The sequence below is a fragment of the Neltuma alba genome, unplaced genomic scaffold, assembly GCF_004799145.2.
Source record: "Neltuma alba isolate B1F8T4 unplaced genomic scaffold, ASM479914v2 tig00006069_pilon, whole genome shotgun sequence".
Classification (NCBI taxonomy): Eukaryota; Viridiplantae; Streptophyta; class Magnoliopsida; order Fabales; family Fabaceae; genus Neltuma; species Neltuma alba.
The window spans coordinates 25,051-37,570 of record NW_021634338.1 but is presented as its reverse complement, the minus strand read 5'-3'; the positions used below and the strand labels follow the sequence as shown (position 1 = coordinate 37,570).

Sequence of the window (12,520 nt, the reverse complement as noted above, 5' to 3'; positions counted from 1 at the left end):
TCCTAATCAGGGTATGCAGAATGTGATTAAGTGAGGAAAATAAATATTGTTACTTATTATTAGGATAGAATTATAGGTGAGTTTAGTTAAATTTAATTACTTCTCATCCTTTATGGGATGGAATAGTATATCTGGCTTCTAGATGGGCTGAGCTCAGAGGTTTTTTAAGTGTGATTCTCTAGTGGATTTACAGCCGGATTGGAGAATTTTTTGAGGATGATTTTTTGGCGTATGGGAGAATTTCTTAATCCATTTATCCTCCATTTTTGTAATTCTTTCATTAATCTGAACAAACTCTCCTTTATTATATACATAAAGTGAAGCTTGCATAATTTGGAAAGAATTGGGTGTAGTTTATGAAGAGATTGGACAGCTCTGCTATGCTAATTACCTTCATCCTTTTTGTTTCACTGGCCCCCCCCCCTTTTTTTTAGGTTTATTTTCTGATTTGAGGATCTCTTACCTTAATACTTTCTACTTTCTTGTCTCTCTTCCTTTGTAGGTTCTGTTATTAGCAGTATATTCCATTTTGAAAAATCTTTTTGATCTTACCCGAGCCTATCATATTTTTATGATAGACTGCTTGGGGGAGTTTATTGTAGCATCATTATGACCTTTTGTAGTTTTTCTAATTTATTTGTCAAGGTTTTACTTTTGATTTTTTTTTTTTTACATGAGCTTTTTCTGGGCGAATTACTTTTATTTGCATGGCAATTTCTTCTGAATAATTTTTGTGGATTTTCTTTATTATTTATTTTTTGCTGCTTTCTTAGCTGCTAGTTTATTTTTTTATTTTTCAACGCCTATGGCTGGTTTTGTTAATGTCCAGGAGTTGATCTGATCCGACAAGGATGGAGTAGAAGGGGTCCAAATGTGTTGCCAGAAGGTTATGGATCTGCAGCCGTTTTGCCTGAGCAAGGCATATATCTAGCAGCTTCTATATACCGACCTGTGCTTCAGGTATTATATTTTGGACTTGCATCTTTTCCTATCAATAAGTACCAAGGATTTAGAAGTCTCGTAGTTCTCTGCTATCTTCTAGTTAAGGCTTAGCACTAGATCAGCTTACCATTATCTGGAGGATTGATCATCTTTCTCTCGTTCATCTTATTTTTCCTTGTTTTTTGCTATCCTATCTAAGAGTATGCATTTGGAAAAGGGATGCAAAGTGATGAATCCTTCCTTATCACCAAGTCACTGTTTAAACTAAATCATAAAAATCAACGTTGTAAAGTATACATTAAGTTCCTTCTACATTTTGATTTTCTTATTGACCTGACTTATTATGCAGTTTGCAGATAAAATAGCTTCAATGCTGCCTACAAAATATTCCCAGCTTGGGTAAGTTACAAAACATTGTGATGCCTTTTTTTTTTTTTGGGTCATTTTGTTCTGTAAGAGTGAAATAGAAAAAGTTGCCTTGTGTGCATGGTGATAGTTGAGAAGGTTGAGGCCTTAGAGGAACTGTCCACCAGTTGCTTAAACACACAAACACGCATGCATAAAGGTCATTGTTGCTTCTTTAATTATCAATTCACTGAACTTTAGAAAGGGCCAAATAATTTTTTCGGTGTATTATTTTTACCGAACTTTGCATTCTTTTTGAGTTATTTTACTTATTATGCATGGTATGCATATTTTGTTCTTGTCGATTTACTTTAATCAAATTATGGAACAACTTGTGCTAAAGCATGATTGCTTTCCAATTTACTGGAAATAACGTGTTGTTTTCAACTTCCTGAGCAGAAGAAGGAATGATGGGCTGTTAGCTTTCGTGGAGAACTTTGTAAAGGACCACTTTTTGCCTACTATGTTCGTGGACTACAGAAAATGTGTACAACAAGCCATATCAAGCAAGTCTACAAACTATTGAGATCCGTTCTGTTGATATTATTTGAGCTTGACCACTAATATATTCATTTTTTCCATCTCATATCTTGAAACGTCTTGGTCATACTGTATTGTTTGTAAGCTGTTGGTTTTCTAAGAGGGGAAGGCTTTTTTCAATTGAAAAGCTTAATTATAACTATCTTAGTATGCGTGTGAGTTTGTATGAATAAATTATATCTTGCCCTGCCCTTCATATGGGCACAAACATGCAACAATAAATATGAAGCTACAGAAGTTGCGAATAACTTAATACGATGACATGGGTTATTAGGGTTACAGGGTTGTGAAGTTTTAGTTCATTGATATATTTTTCTAATTCTTCCTGCATGTGAGCTTTCTTTTTAAGGACTTCTTCTTCTTCTTCTTCGCATTTTGGTAAAAGTCCTTGGACAGTTTTGTTAATTTTGACTCTGGCGTAGAATTATTGAAATATTTGATATTTGCATATTATCTTTCAGGTCCAGCTGCATTTCGCCCAAGGGCACACTTGGTTACTGCGTACACTCCATCAATTGAGAAGGGTCGACCTGTGTTGCAAGGGCTATTGGCTATAGATTTCCTGACAAAGGAGGTAAGTTTTAACTTTACTTTATAAAAGGCACATTATGTATATATAATTTTTATTTCTATTTTATATTCTGGAAGTTATAAACACTGGCCTCATGAGGTTTGGACTTCTTTTTATTGAATCTGTCTGAAATTGAATCGCATCTTTAGGTAGAGAGCATCTGGTATTGTGGATGTTCTGCCTTCTAGATTATGGCATCTAATTAATGTGTAGGTTCTTGGTTGGGCGCAAGCAATGCCCAAATTTGCCAATGACCTTGTGAAGTATGTGCAAACATTCCTGGAGCGGACTTATGAAAGATGTCGAACTTCATACATGGAGGTATCTTTTCTTCAGCATTGTTATTAAGCCATCTAATAGTAGACATCAATAATTTTGGTATACTATTAAGCCAGCTATATTTTCCATTGCTAATAAAATGTAACTTTTCCAGCTTTTAATCTATTCAGGTCATTGGATGATTAAACACTGTTGTCTTGTACTCCATGTTCTTTGTAGTAGAGTTTCCTTACAGGTTTGACAATGATTTTTTAGGCTGTCCTTGAGAAGCAGAGCTATATGCTCATTGGGAGGCACGATGTTGAGAAGCTGATGAGGATTGACTCCTCAAGTGCATATTTGCCAAATCCACTTGGTGAGCTTAACACAGAAAATAATTTGCCTGATGCTGAAACAATTGAGGTTGAATCAGAGCTAAGTGATTTACTGCTGAATTTGCGGCCCATTAAGCAGGTTTGTGTGGAGCTGTCTGAACTGACTAGTTATTTTTCTTATTGATTTTCTGCATTTCGGCTGAGTTGTCAGAATTGCCTTTGGATCTTCTCCATTGATGCATTCATGCATCCAGAGAGTGATACAAGAGAATGTAGCTGTGTATGGGGTCTACATCTCATAATTACATTGATCCACTTCTTGATCTGGACCACTCAGGGTTCTGTATCTCTGACTTTATTTATGCCATGAAATTAGGGTATGAAGGCAAGTCACGTGGTGCCTAACTCAACCCAACAAGCAACAAAGGAAGTTATAAACACAGTAAAACAACCGATTAAGTAAAGAAACATATAATTGAAAAAAAATGAAAATAAAAAACACATGATTGGCTGGCCAGAGAAGCTGATAAGACCCAGCCTCCTACTACTACTAGAACGTACCCAGAGGGATATGGGGGAGTGGCAAAAAAAATGAAAAAGAGGGGTTAAAAGGGGGTGATATTGAAGGGGTTCAGAGGCTTGTCCTATGGATCTTGTTTGTAAGCAAAAGCAATTGAATGATCTTGTGATGCGTTAGGGTCTCTAGGAGTATGTTTAGACTTCTTTTTAACTTTTGGGTTTTCAAATCTTCCCTGGGTTCAGAGAGAAGGCAGTTCAGTCTTTTGGTGAGTGAAATGAGTCTGGGAGAGCACTGGCCTCTCGAAAGTCCAGTGGCTTCTATTCTGGATTTTTATGTTGTGTAATCTGTGTTGTTCCTTGTCCCCCCGGTTGTTCATGGCCTATTTCTGGTCTGTTATAAGTTTATTATAGTCGAGGTTCTATCATAAGCACAACAACCAACACTTGCTTCTTGCTGGAAGGTGGAGATTTTGCATTTCCATCTTGCTTGTCAGATTGTCAATTTTAACTTCTAGCACAACTTTCGCCAACAGGTCTGCTACCTGAAATTATTAAGTGTGTGAAGAAGTTATAACCAAACTTAGTGTGCCACCCACCTTTTTAGGATGGATTATTCTCTAATGGACAAGCTGCCTTACTTTATTTCCATCCCCCCCGAACCAACAGCACCGAACCTGATGACCACTCTACAAATAATGTCTCCTTTGGGCATATGGCCTGCAATGACAATAGGGATAGAATATCAGAAAGTGTGGATGGCAGAGAATGTGGCGGAGGATGAGTAGAAGTGGTGAGAAATGACCAAAATGCTTCGATAACATGTGTATTTTGGCTGAATAGTCAGATTTCTTTGGCTCTAAGGGTACAAATACAAGTCAATTGGCTGCTAAATTCAGTCCTGTATTCCTTTTCTGCTTTTTCTTGATCCCATTGCATGGAAGCGTTTGGAAATATAATATCAGAATTGTTTGAAGATTTTATTTCCTTTTCCAAATTTTGGTCCACCTGTTCTTTGGCTGCTATGGAGAAACTTCTATTAACAAGACAAAAGGAACCTTGTTGACAGTCTCTCTGCTTCAGGAAAATCTAATCCATGATGATAACAAACTTATTTTGTTGGCATCTCTCAGCGATTCATTGGAGTATGTTGCAGACTCTATTGAAAGGTGAGTTTATCATCCTCTGCAATCCTGACAAGAATGTTCTGTCTTGTTCAAAGGAAAGCTTATATTTGCTGGTAGGAAATTCATGGTAACTGTATGCATATCTTTTGCTTTCCCATGAGGTACTGAGGAGTTTAATTTCAAGTTTGAACTTGAACGAAATAAACATCTTACAGGGGCATTATACATAATTATTTTGAGACCCAATCATTATTTTGAGAACAGTTTGCTGTTTTTGGTCTCTGCCTGTTGGGCTGCTTTTGTGGGCTGGATTGTTTCCTGTAAGGGAGGTCTGTTCTGCAACTTCTGATAATTGGTTAAGGGGACCCGTGTTGCTTGATTCATGTTATTTATTTGGGTGGGAAAAAATTTCAACAGGCATAAAAAAAAAATTTTTTTTTTGGGGGGGGCTTTGGGTCAAATATCTGTTTCTGTCTTTATGAAATTCCATTGATGCTGCATTGTATGGATGTGATTTACTTTTGTTAATATACCTGGACATTCTTGAAGTGCTGGGTATCAATTGTCATGGGAATTTCGGTGTTGGGCTTGTTCTTTTGTTTCTTGATAGAATAGTGAAGTACAGTATCAGATACTCACGGACATATCTCTTTTGAGCCTTGTGGCATTGTTTTTGATGGTGCATTGGATCCTGGTGGAATTTGCAGGCTCGGACAGGCTACACAAAGAGCACCAAATCAAGTAGTGAATGGAAAAGTCAATCCCACGCACACAGACAACACAAAGAATTTGGCATCATTTGCCCAAGAGTATAGGAAATTGGCAATTGATTGTCTCAAGGTTTTGCGTATAGAGATGCAGATGGAGACAATATTTCATTTGCAGGTAGGTCTTTATTGATTTGATTGTCTCTAATTGTCTTCAGTTGAACTGAGTCTCACAAATATGAACAGGGAATGACAAACAGAGAATACTTGGATGACCAAGATGCTGAAGAACCAGATGACTTCATCATTTCGCTCACTGCACAGGTGTCCTTTTATATCATTTGCTTCTGCTTGGAATTTTAATGGGTTTGTGCTCCTAGTATGTGCACGTCATTTAAGGAGATTATTACATAAACCTCTCACTATTGAAGTATTGCCCAATAGTCAATATTAGAAGTAGTCGATGATTTGCAGATGTTTGTTCTACTCATTTAATTGCATACTCGTGATTTCTGTTTTTTATATTCCCAGAAATCAAAACTGAATTAAATGCTTGCATATCAATTTGTTTAGCATCCTCTGGTTAGTTCTCTGCTGTCCCAATTATCACTGGTGTCTAGAGAGAGTTTTTAATGCAACATGCTTCTTATGTGGCCCCAAAAAAAAAAAAAAAAAAAAAAAAGAAACATGCTTCTTATGGAGAAGCCTTCCTGTTTAACTGGTTTTCTTTAAGGAGATTCAATACAACATCTGCACACAAAAAAAAAAAAAAGCTTTTTATAAAGTGTCTTTTTAGTTTGTTGTACCCTAATGCCGTTGACAAAAAATGCTGATATTGAAATTTTAAATGTCGACAAAACATTCATAAATGCTAGATATTACAGTCAATGTTGTCAAAACATAGGGCATTGAACTAGTTTTGGCACCAACCATGGTCGGATTGGTCTCAATTAAAATAATATTTTTTAAATAATACGTATAAAAAAATAACTTACTCAAATATTTATTCATATGTTGTCATACACGCCCAAAGATTTTCTGAAGTATTTGGCTATCTCAATCTCGTACATGTCAAACTAACATCATTTCATACATGCCCCACTTAAATAATACAAATCTGGATAATTGAATTTAAAAAAGAAAAAAAAAGAGAGAAAAAATGACTGCTCTGTTTTCCATTGGTTCTGACCTGTTTTATTGGTTTGCTTTTCCCCCAGTTTTGGTAGATGTCTGGACCAAACCATAGGCCAGTTTCCAGTCAAACTGGCTGGTCTGGTTCGATTTCAACAACCTTGATTAAAGTTGTCTAAATTAGCACTTATAGAAGCTTCCTAAACGTAATTTTACTACATTTAAATGTCTAAAAAATTCTAAGCAATTATGATTCAGCAGAGACTGAAATTTACAATAAACCCCAGTACCAAAACAAAACCAAATCACTGAAATATTTGATCTCTAGGATTACTTTTTTGGATGCTTACTGTATGTTTCAAAAGCAGTTAACAATGTAGGCATGGCATTTAGTGCAGCATGCTGATCAGTCTTAGTTTATTTCATCCAAAGATATTTCATGGTTACACAACTCAAACCGATTTATCTTATGGTATCTTCAGATCACGCAAAGAGATGAGAAAATGGCTCCTTTTGTCTCAAATGCAAAGCGGAATTACATATTTGGTGGAATTTGTGGTATTGCAGCGAATGCATTTCTTAAGGTACAGACAAGTGTGAACAGTTTTGATGTCAGAGTTTTGCCTTTCTATATTTTTGGCTGTATTGCCAGTTAAATCATTTGGATTGTCTCCATTTTCTGCACTGCTAATGAGACGATGCACTTATTAGGCTTTAGCGGATATGAAGTCTATTAACCTTTTTGGGGTTCAGCAAATTTGTCGAGACTCTATTGCTCTGGAACAGGTGACTTATTTTGCCATTCTTTTCTCTTAATTATCTTAGATACTCCTGTATATTTAAACAGAGAAGTTTAGGGACTACAGCTTACCGTAGGTTTGCATGTATCTTGTTTATGGGGCCAGTGGGATGGGTGCCTGGTGATAGAAGTAATTCTTTCCAAAATTAGCTGGTTGTTGAGCTCTTAATTTTTTTTATTTAGCTATGCTCCTTGAACTCAATTTTGGACGTGAATAGTCATGTCAATAAATGATAATGCAAGCTTGGGTATACTACTATAAACACTCATTTACCCCTAATAGTCAAGGTAGATTTCAGACGAGCCTGGCAGGGAGTCGCATAAAGGGGAAGTCTGATGCAATGGCTGGAAACCAGAAACCCAAATTCTGTTCGCTTCCAATCTGATTCTCAATATATGGAACTATTGTGTAATATATTCAAGGACCTATTTAGAACAAGAGTTCGTTGCTCTGCTGAATATTGGTGCCTCCACCGCCCTGACAATGTGCAGTCCCACTCATCACTAAGGTTGCCTCAGCAGCTTACAGTAATCCTGCTAATCAACGAAGACAACCCACACCCCCAAAGACATACATAGACAAGCCACACCCACAATGACACAGCCATACATCATATAGGTGACATAAAACATAGATATAAAGCATAACAAACATTAAACACAAAAACACATAAAAACGCATTAAAATATCAGCTAAGACGAAGGAAATGAACTGAAATAAGTAGCAGAAATCAATGTTGGCTCCATTGCATGAATACTGGGGTAGATGAGCAACCGGGAAGGAAACTAAGACGCCTAATGGCTAGCTAGGATTCCATGTCATTATTGCTACCACAAGAATTTGCTTAGTTTCTACTCCAAGTGAGAACTTTCCTGCAATGGTTTGAGGAGTTAACTCATCAGTCCTGAATGGGATTAATAAAAATGAAAAACTAGCATTGCCCAAAAGTGGGAATATGGGGGAGAGGAAGGTATTATTTAATGACATTTTGAGGTCCGCGGAAATGTCGAAGGAATGGAGGAGAAGCACTTTGGTGCCTATAATACAAGAATAAGGGGGATATTCAAAACTATGAAAACTACCAAGGGATAAATCCTGCGAGCCATACTATGAAGTTATGAAAAAGAGTGATTGAGCACGTGTTAAGAAATGAGACTTATATTTTAGAGAACCAATTTGGATTTATGACAACATTGTCTATAACCTAAGGGGGCTAACGGAAAAATACTAAAGTACAGAGACTTATGTATGGTTATGATCGAGTACCGAGAGAAGTGCTACAAAAAGCCCTGAAAGGAAAGTTTTTTGTGTTGTGTATGTTAAAGCCACATGGATATATATGAAGGGGCAACAACTAGTGTGAGGACACATGGAAGCGAGATGAAGGGATGCATGTAGCCAACCTTCGCTGCTTATTGTATCCAAAAGTAGGAATACGGTTTGAGGTGTCTCGAATATTAAAACATGTTTAAACTTGGTACCCTTGCTTCTTTAGACATCTGGAATTACCCATTATTTATGGAAACTTGTCTTTAGGATCTTTGGGATTGAGGTTTTACACTGTGATGGGATGCAGTGATTCTTTGGGAAACTTGTCTTTATGGCTTATTTCTGATGGGAGAATCGTGTCTGTGCTTCTGAAGCTGCTTACTCATTTTTCTATGTAATCTGTATTTCATTCAGCTATTGATGATAGCCACTTGGAAGGATGCCAGTTGTTAGGGTTTTCCTTGATCTGATTATCTTGACAGCTTCTCATATGCAATTTGGGATTGTGTGATTACAGGCACTGTCAGCTATACCATCAATTAGTAGTGAAGTTGTTCAACAAAGATTGGATAGGGTCCGCACCTACTATGAACTGTTAAACATGCCATTTGAGGCAAGTCAACTGAACTATTGGCTTCATGTTGTAGTAATTCTCGTCATGCCATCTCATTTCATTATTATTAATCTACCTGTTTCAGGCTTTGCTTGCCTTCGTTACAGAACATAAGCACTTGTTTACTGTCATCGAGTAAGTTGATGCTAATTGTAGTTCTTCTACTTTCGTTTTTTTTTTCTTTTTTCTGGCCCCCTTATTTTCCCTTGTGGATCTGACTTCCTTCAATGATGACTTTGTTTCTACAGGTACGGTAACCTTCTAAAGGTCCAGGTCCCAGGGAGGGAGATTCCTCCTGATGCACAATATCGTGTATCTGAAATTTTACCACTGTAGTATATGCATTCATCTGTTTATATTTCAGAGTTTGTTTCGGACTTGATGGGTTCTGGCATCAAATGAATTTCTGATCCTATTTCTCAGTCGGATGCCAAGTGGATGTATATGTCATTTTTGTCCCTTTGAAGCCGCAGGTCACTATCGCCTCCCGCTGTTTAAGAGATGATCATGTTTTTGCTCTCGATGATGGTTGTTCCACTGTTTTGCTTCATTTGTTTGTAATGTAATGTAATTTAATGAGAAATGTCAATTTTGGATGCTTCTGCTTTCCCTTTGGGTTGGGTATATCTTCCATGTTCAACCTAACTATGCTGACCTCCTGTGAGTACTTGACTATGTTTAGGGAGACGATATTTTGTCAAAATGAAATGCGTATAAATTGCCACGATAGAAGATGGCCTTTCTCAATAAACCTGGTTCATATGTTTAGCTATTTAGGTTCGTCCAAAGTTTAAGGACATATTTGACAATAATATTCTAAAAACATAAATTAAAAGTTGATTATGTGCGCGCGCGCGCGCGCGATGATCTCAGTGCAATGGGGCAAACCAGAAGCCGAGGGTACATCATCCCTCATACCTGTTTTGTAATTTCCAGAACCTCTGAACTCTTCTTTTTTTTGGGCGTGTTTATAAAGTAACAGATTGTAGGGCATAGTACAAGCCCTTTGAGCCAGGGATTAATAACTATGTTTTCAACTCTTACACGGATACTTCACTTTACTAAAGCGTGGTGCTTTAGCTACCAGTAATCCCTGCACGTACAAGCCCCCTTTTTGAAACAATGAAATCTATTACGATCACGCACCACAATATTTCGATTCTCCATGGCTGATATTACTTTAAAAGCAGCATGGCAATCCTCACACATCCGAAGGTTCTTCATTATCCTAATTGACATTCCAGGTGGCAATTTCATCAACCCAAAAACAAGAGCCAATTTTTCACTATGGCGAAAAAGAAACTCTTCCTTCTCTCCATCTTCCACGTCAAGAAGAACAACTGAAGTATTTGGTACGTAACCCTTTAGCTTCATCTTAACAAGTAACTTTTCCCACATTCCAAATATCTCTTCAGCTTCAGGATGACTCTCGTCTCCTGCTACAAACTCATGAACAATCCCATCAATGGTGATTGAACTCCATCCCGGAGTTTTCTTCACCCCTCGATGTTTCATCAGCTTTCTGATTCTCGCCACTTTTTCCCATTGTCCAGCTTCTGCATAAACATTCGATAAAACAATATAATACCCGTCATTGAGTGGGTCCAATTCAGAAGTGTGTCTAATTGCCTCCTCGGCCAATTCAATGTTCTTATGAACTCTGCATCCGCCAAGCAGAGCACCCCAAATGACCCCATTGGGTGCTATAGGCATGTTCACAATGAACTCGTGAGCCTCTTTTAGAAGGCCAGCACGACTATATAAATCAACCATACAACCAAAATGCTCGATTTTAGGTTCTATCCCATAATCTCTAGTCATCATGGTAAAAAGCTCACGACCCTTGTCTACTAATCCCAAGTGACTACAAGCATGAAGTAGTGCAACGAAAGTTACATCGTTGGGTTTCATTCCTGATCTAATCATTTTATCATATAGTTCCAAAGCCTTCTCTCCTTGTCCGTGCATTGCAAGCCCTGCAATCATAGCTGACCATGACACTATAGTTCTTTCTCGCATGGCTTCAAAAACTCTGTAACTGTCTTCCAAGCACCCACATTTCACGTACATATCAATCAGGGTGTTGGATATATGGACATTTTCATGAAACCCACTTCGATTTGAGTATTCATGGACCCTTCTGCCAAGATCCAAAGCACCCAAATCAGCACAAGCTGAAAGAACGGCCACTACTGTCACTTCATTTGGCCTTAGACCTTCACTCTCCATCTCCAAGAATAAACGAATGGCTTCCTTTGATCTCCCATATTGGACAAACCCAGAAATCATTGATGTCCACGATCTTACATTTCTCTGAGACATTTTAGAAAACACATCATGAGCCATATTGAGATCCCCCGCCTTGATCCATTGGCTTATCATTATGTTATAGGTAACAACGTCTCTTTGAGGCATTTTGACGAACAGAAGCCGAGCATCACTCATTGCACCGCACAGCGCGTAAAGATGAACAATCATGTTCTGTAAAATCAAGTTACTCTGAAGACCAAGTTTCTCCAGATAACCATGAACGATTCTGCCATTGAGAACGTCCAATAAATTCGCACACGCCTTGAGAACAAATGAACACGTGAAATCGTCAGGTAAAACATCGACCTGACGCAGGTGATAGAAAAGGAAGATGGCGTCTTGAGGTGAATCTCCTTCAGCTAAGGTCTTGAGACACGAATTCCACACAACAATTTCTGGCTTTTCGAGGGTCTGGAAAATCCGTCGGGCGTAAGCAAAACTGGGATTGAGAGCACAAACGAGGCCGACTCGAGTGAGAGGAAGAGAAGAGAGAGGAGTGTGGTTTTTAATGAGAAGGGCGTGAACCTGTTTGAGCTCCAACGGCGAATTGAAGTTTCTGAGAAGATTGGTTTTGAGAATTTCAGGAACAGGTGAGTGAGAGGAAACTTTGGGTGGGGATGCAGAGTAAACCTGAAGCATCTTCTATTTGCCAATCATTTGATACGAGGATCGGGTTCATAGACATGTCAAGTTTACACGCAGTTTTGTTAATATAAAAAAATACCCTTGAAAATGCCAAATATCAAATCATAGAAGTTTTTTTTTTTTTTTGACCAGAGAAATCATCGAAGTTGGATATACCAAACCAACATAATTGGATTAATTCAGTACTCTCACGTTCATATAATGTGATTTATATAGTGTAATTTTTAGTCTTGTGTTTAAAACTGAAGGATAATTATGAAATGTTGCGAAATCGCGTCACGTCCCTCACCTTTTTTCCATTCTTTAGAATGTCATTTAAACACCCCTCTTCGGCACCAGTGATCCCTCCAA

The 12,520-nt window shown here is 37.8% G+C and overlaps 2 protein-coding genes across 2 annotated transcripts; one reads left to right on the top strand and one right to left on the bottom strand.

Annotated features, from left to right (window-relative positions):
* Positions 1-6: 6 nt before the first annotated feature.
* Positions 7-9,821, top strand: LOC114749503 (exocyst complex component SEC8). The gene is made up of 15 exons (XM_028937994.1): positions 7-11; positions 830-960; positions 1,292-1,341; positions 1,747-1,853; positions 2,349-2,461; positions 2,672-2,779; positions 2,993-3,190; positions 4,651-4,736; positions 5,402-5,579; positions 5,648-5,725; positions 7,015-7,116; positions 7,244-7,318; positions 9,119-9,214; positions 9,300-9,349; positions 9,463-9,821. The coding sequence occupies exons 3-15, from the start codon at positions 1,313-1,315 to the stop codon at positions 9,548-9,550; spliced, it is 1,308 nt and encodes a 435-aa protein (XP_028793827.1). The 5' UTR covers positions 7-11; positions 830-960; positions 1,292-1,312; the 3' UTR covers positions 9,551-9,821.
* Positions 9,822-10,294: 473 nt separating this feature from the next.
* Positions 10,295-12,163, bottom strand: LOC114749502 (pentatricopeptide repeat-containing protein At5g66520-like). The gene has a single exon (XM_028937993.1). The coding sequence runs from the start codon at positions 12,161-12,163 to the stop codon at positions 10,295-10,297; it is 1,869 nt and encodes a 622-aa protein (XP_028793826.1).
* Positions 12,164-12,520: the final 357 nt, after the last annotated feature.

Coding starts and splice junctions, on each gene's coding strand:
- LOC114749503 (XM_028937994.1), top strand. CDS start 1,313: ATGCTGCCTACAAAATATTCCCAGCTTGG. Junction 5,580..5,647: donor AGACAATATTTCATTTGCAG/GTAGGTCTTTAT, acceptor AAATATGAACAG/GGAATGACAAACAGAGAATA. Junction 5,726..7,014: donor TCATTTCGCTCACTGCACAG/GTGTCCTTTTAT, acceptor TGGTATCTTCAG/ATCACGCAAAGAGATGAGAA.
- LOC114749502 (XM_028937993.1), bottom strand. CDS start 12,163: ATGCTTCAGGTTTACTCTGCATCCCCACCCAAAGTTTCCTCTCACTCA.